This window comes from Macrotis lagotis, chromosome 6, assembly GCF_037893015.1.
Source record: "Macrotis lagotis isolate mMagLag1 chromosome 6, bilby.v1.9.chrom.fasta, whole genome shotgun sequence".
NCBI lineage: Eukaryota > Metazoa > Chordata > Mammalia > Peramelemorphia > Peramelidae > Macrotis > Macrotis lagotis.
The window spans coordinates 45,109,483-45,115,482 of record NC_133663.1 but is presented as its reverse complement, the minus strand read 5'-3'; the positions used below and the strand labels follow the sequence as shown (position 1 = coordinate 45,115,482).

The 6,000-nt window shown below is 35.9% G+C and overlaps 2 protein-coding genes across 2 annotated transcripts in view; one reads left to right on the top strand and one right to left on the bottom strand.

Moving 5' to 3' along the window:
- MED12L (mediator complex subunit 12L) overlaps positions 1 to 6,000 on the top strand; it is a 581,984-nt gene that overhangs the window by 8,814 nt on the left and 567,170 nt on the right. The gene's annotated exons all lie outside the window — the stretch shown is intronic.
- The window catches only part of MINDY4B (MINDY family member 4B), a 48,074-nt gene that overhangs the window by 41,206 nt on the left and 868 nt on the right, over positions 1 to 6,000 (bottom strand). Inside the window, exons 3-4 of the mRNA XM_074192733.1 lie at positions 4,155 to 4,346; positions 1 to 10 (exon numbers count right to left, since the gene is read on the bottom strand). The exon at positions 1 to 10 is cut by the window's left edge and continues 110 nt beyond it. Coding sequence (XP_074048834.1) covers positions 1 to 10; positions 4,155 to 4,346 — 202 coding nt within the window. The remainder of the gene's footprint in view (positions 11 to 4,154; positions 4,347 to 6,000) is intronic.

Here is a 6,000-nt window from a genome sequence, read left to right as displayed (position 1 = left end):
TCTGTAGACCCTAAGAAGAGAACACTGAATCTTTTAATCAGCATATTGTCTTTGGGTTTTTTTTTTAAGTACAAAAATATATGGCAAAGGCAGACAGATAAATGAGTAGCACACTGATTGCACAAGGCCTGAACCTAATCTAGAAAGGATGTCAGCTATTACGATTGGTCTAATGATCTACGGAAGATTTATCATGCTTTGAATGTTCTTTTAAGTCTGAGGTTCTTCGCCAGAGCTCCATGAATTTGATTTTTAAAAAAAATTTATAAGTATTTCAATATGATCATATATGTTTTATTTTAGGTATTGAAAATCATTCTGAAATGGGATTCTTAGGTTTCATTAGACTGTTCCAGCATTCCAGGACACAAAGAAGATTAAGGACTCCTCGGGGCAGCTAGGTGGCACAGTGGATAGAGCTCTGGCCCTGGAGTCAGGAGGACCTGAGTTCAAATCCGACTTCAGACATTTAATAATTCCCTAGCTATATGACCTTGGAAAGTCCATTGCCTTAACCCCATTGCCTTAAATAAAAATTAAAAAATAAATAAATAAAAATATTTTTTAAAAAAAGAAATCCTCTCAGAGAAGTTGAAGGTGTTAAGACATTGATAGTAATTAGAGTCAGCATTTATATGGCATACCTTAAAGTTTGTAAAGCACTTTGCATGTTTTATCTCATAATGGGATGGGAACTATTGTCCCTTTTTTCAGATGAAAAATTTGAGAATGAGACAGTCTTTCCCAGGTTCTAACTGAGAGTCACATAGCTGGTAATTGCTTGATACAAGATTTGAACTGAAGTTTTCCTCACTCAAAGTCCAGCCCTGTATTTACCACTCCACCTGGTTGCCTCTAAGATGGGACTTTGCATATATGGACGATTAGTTATCTAACCCTTGTGAGGAGCATACTACAGGATATATCATATTTATTCATGATAACTAGCTGGATCACAGTTATACCTATGGGGCTCATTAAGGAGAGACTTTGTTGGAAATGCTGCAAATATTTCTTAGTAACTCTTTTTGGGTATGAGTTGGAATAGATGGTTACCAATTCTATGAATGATGTGAAGTCAAGCAGGACCTGGGTTAGAATTCCTCCTTCATTGCTTATTTTTTTTTATCATCCTCTGAACCTTATTTTCAAAGAATCATAGATCTAGAGTTGGAAGAAATCTAAAAAGCCGTCTAGTCCAACTCTCCCCTCCATTTTATAGATGAGGAAACTGAGAGCCAGGGAGTAAACAACCACTTGCCTATAGTTATGTCTATACTTGTGTGACAGAATTTGAATCCAAGTTCTCTGGACCACAGAGTTATCTGGCTTTTTCTATTCTACCACTGTCTCCTTCAAGTGATAGCAGGAAGCTCTGCCTCATAAGGTTGTTCACAGAAGTTGAGAGGTGGAAGGGACCTCAGTCACCATTTTAGTCCAACTCATACCCAAGAGGGCTTATTCCTCATAATTTCCCAACAAGTGGTCTCTGGCTACCCTCTATCTAACACCTTTAGGAAAGGCGAAACTGCCACTTCTAGAAGCATTTATTGAAAGGTTTTTCTATTAAGATAAAATCTCATTTTATCTCTTTGCAATTTCCATTAATTGCTTTAGTTGTTCCCTTTTGGGACAAGGAGAATAGATTTAAAAATCTCATTCAACAAGACAATTTAAATAAAAGTGCTTTTTATAAACTTTCAAGGAAAATACAAATAATCTATAAATGCCATTGTTATTGTAAGGTCCTGTCAGAGTAGAACGTAGACTAGACCTCTGAATGGGAGCTCAGGAAAGAACACTTTTGGGAAAAGAAAAAAAAATGGAGGAATAGGAGGGTACCAAAAGCCTAACTTGTATGTCTCAATTCTTCCGAGAACTAGGGAACAAAATAAATCAATATGTTGGGGCTTGGCGGTGGAGGTAGAAAGGTTGGGGAAATGAGGAGCTTTGTTACCCCTGGACAAAGGAAAATACTCGATCGATCCTTTTGTTTCCAGATGACTGATTCGGCTAACCTTCAATAAAAAGGTATATTCTAACTCCATAAGTACAATCCAAGCCAGCAGTGAGGCAAAGGAGAATTCTCCAGTGAGTATCTAGAGACTGTCTCAATTCTAGTCTCAATTCTGACTGAAATATCAGTCAGAGCTAGTCAAACTTCAAGATTCCTCCCCATATCCATCCTTTCCAGATACTCTGGAATAGCTTGGTCATCCCCAGGGTATGGGTCATTCATGACTATCCTGGTTAAAGAAAGGCTAGATCACATGACTTGTAAAACGGGAATAAATCCAAATACAATTTCAAAAGAAAAAAATTAATTATTTAGATATATCTGGGATTTCCTAAACACTCCATTGCTCCATTTCAGACTGCTTTCTTTGGATTCCTTTGTCTCTGGCTTTTTAAAGGGGAAGATGACCCGGGTGAAGTCACTGGGGAAGTCTCCAGTGTCTTCTTATTTTCCTCAGTTGTCAAATGGAAGCACTCAGGTATAGCTTTCCCCAATTCATATTTATCTAACTCCTCTTTTTGATAAAGGTTATAAAATTCATAAAGTTAAAAATATACATCATCAAAATGCATTACAGTTCAATTGATATGAATTCATTTAAATATTCAATTTTATTCTTATACGTTTCTTACTTTTTCATAGGCTTGTTACAGAGATATTTGAATTTTTAGCCTTTTGGGGAATGGGATGGCATCCACTGGGCCATATGATCAATGGAATATTGGGATTTGAATATCATTGCCTTTTAAATATACTTGTCTGTCTTTTAGTAGGGGGGGAAGAGGCTGCTTCTTGCCTATGATTTGATTGGTTAGAGATTATTTCTGGTGTGGAAATGCCTTCCATCAATGTAGATTAGCAATTTACCTGGAAAGTTAGTTGTCTAAGATATCAAGGGGCAGCCAGCGAATTTGTATCAGTTTAAGAATGCTATGCTGCTTCTCTATATGATATAATAGAAGGGGAGAAATAATATCCCTCAACATAGAGTTTCATGGCCTGCATCATAGATTTGCATAGGAGATTATATGATTATTTTATATCTATATAAATAGTCATATTACATATGATTTTAAGATCATATGATTGTATTTGTTGGGGTAGAAGCCAGAGTTCAACTCCTTTATTTAACAAGGGAGCAACTGAGGTTCAAAGAGAAGTGATTTGTCCAAGGACACAAAGGAAGTAAGGATCAAAAAGAAGATTTGAACCCAGATCCTCTGACTATCAATTCAGCATTATTTCCATATTCTCCATTTTCTCTTTTTTGGAAGTATCTCCCAGAGTACTCCAATGAATCAAAATAGAGGATCTTCATTTTCTTTGCTGTTAAATAAGGGAATTAGATTAAAGGATCACTAAAGTTTCTTCCAGCTCTAAGTCTAGGGTCAAAGCTATAATCCCAAGCATCTTGTAATCATGTCTAATTCACTGTGACCATGAGATATAAAGATTTAGAACCTAGATCCACATTAATGGACTCGAGTCAAGGCAGCAGTGGTCCCTCTCAACTTTCATTGCTGGGGTAAAAATAGAATCATGGACTCCAACCCAACAGGGAACTTCAAGATCACAAGTTCAGAAGAAGTAATATGTGGGTACAGCAGACGGAATGCTAGATTTCTCTTTGAATACCAACAGGGACACTTGTGTACCCTTGGGCAAATCACTTAAAATTTCTGGGCCTCAGTTTGCTCATATTTAGAAGGAAGATGACCTCTAAAGTCTCTGAGTCTCTGAATCTCTAAAATGGAGTGACATATTCCTTGTAATGCATTTGGATTTTATGTAAATGAAAAAGATTTAATTATCCTAAAAGACCTAGTCTACAGTAGTTTATATTTAAATCAAAAGCAATTTATTTTACTTGTAAATGGCATATTGAGAAAGTAAATAAATATAGAGGCTGTCAGAATTTGGGGGTAGAAGGCTCAGAACATTCCCAGTACCATGGTACTGTGGTTGAAAAAATATCATAAATAAGTCATTTTAATTATACTCTCCTTTTGCCATTATCAACTCTCTGAAGCCTTATGTCCAATAATACTCTCATGTGACACCAGCTAAGATTCCCCAGTCTCATTGTTTTTGGGGGGATTACATTTCACTCCATGTTTAATTAACAAGCTGTACTCACCATGGCCATTGCTAGGGAGACAGGCAAGCAGCCCCATTTCGAATTGATCAAGGGTTCAGGAAATGAATAAAAGACCTTTGATGGGTACCTTCCTTGTTCTTTGTCTTGAAGTGATCTTGTGCCATCTTGGCCATAATCAGCAGGTTTGGGACAGTCTTGGAATTTTTCTTGAGTGTGCTCTACCCCCACCCCCTCAAACACAGCAAAAGAAAAAAACACAAAAACCTTGTGTTAATTTAGACTTAGATGTTTTGGGAGAAAGTTTCTTCTCTATTTTTGTAGAGATGTCTCATGAAATTATATTTTCTGTACTTAGACTCAAACAACCAACAAACATTGATTGATTGCATACTATGAGTCAGACTCTGGGGCTCTCGATACAAAGAATGAAATGATCCTTTCTTCCAAAGAGCTTAATGTTCAGATGGGGAAACAAATACAAATATAAGCATATACAGAATAAATACAAATAAGTCCAAGGTAGTTAGGGAGAGAGGCGCTGATTCTTTGCCTAAACCTCTTCCAAAGCTTAGGATGTGTGGCTTATTACTCTCCCTATAGACATCATTACTCTACTGTCATCAGAGGATGACCTTAAAGGTCAGTCAATTCAACATCCCTCATTTTACACATGAAGTGTGTAGTGGCCCAGAAAAACTAAATGACTGGCCCAAATTCTCCAAGGTAACAGCTAGGATTCCAATGTGGGTTCTAGAGTTCATTCCATTCTTTCCATTACACTGTGGTAGAACCTAGGTCTCTGACTTCAAGTCCTGCCCTCTTTATTATTGCGTATGTATAATTGGGTGAAAAAGACTATGAATACCCATTGAAAAAAAGAAAAAAATGGATTAAATGTAACTATGGAAACATTATCCGTGGCTTGAAATTATGTTGTCTAATGTTTTCAAAAGACAACATTTAGCAAGTCTTTGTGAAGGTCTCTTAAATTCTCTCCCCCCAATATAATCAATTAATATTGGTGGCTGCCATAAAAGTACTAGCCCTATTCCCTCACACATAAAGCAAGTATTTCACAGCTCAGAGATAATCTATCACTCATTCATTCTCTAGCTATCTTTGACCTCTTCCTCCAGAGCCTCAATGTAGATTAGCATTGGTCCTTCATTTGCCTTCCTTCATTTTTGAACAACTATCCATTCTATGTTCAGGTAATAAGAGGCAGACAAAGGCATTTTCTCTGAACTCTTTAAAAAGACACTTCCCTTCCCAGTTATTTTAAATTCCAAAGGGGAGTGTAAGGAGATTTCCTTATCTCTCAGATACATCATCTGAGTCAAACAGGTTATTGATGAGATGAAATACTTTTTTTGTAGATCAAACAATATCTTTACACTCCCAGGAAAATACTTTTTCCATCTTGTTGCAAAATTGCAATTGAAAACTTACTTTTTTTTTAAAAAAAATTTATCTACCTTCTGAATGTTCCCTTTTGTGTCCTTCAAATCTTGTCTATCTAAACTATTTTTCATCTGATAGTGTTAAGTTGACCAAACAAACATCATATCCTATATTTCAATTTATAATAGATTTGGGATATGACTTACTCTAAAATATGATTTAAAAACTTATATTTTAAAATAATAATAGTAATTGTGCACTGTTGTCAGAAAATACCAAATTCAAATAGCAGCACTGGAAATAACTAGTTTTTGATGGTTGCTTTTGTTTCTGAATCCATTGAACTACAGAAAGACACAAATTAAAGTCTTTATATAACTTTCCAACCTCTCCAGGCTTTAGGGAAACCATCTTGTCATTTTTACCATGGAATAATGTTTAAATATTTAAAAAATATTAAACAAATTAATTTTCCTCTTTTGCT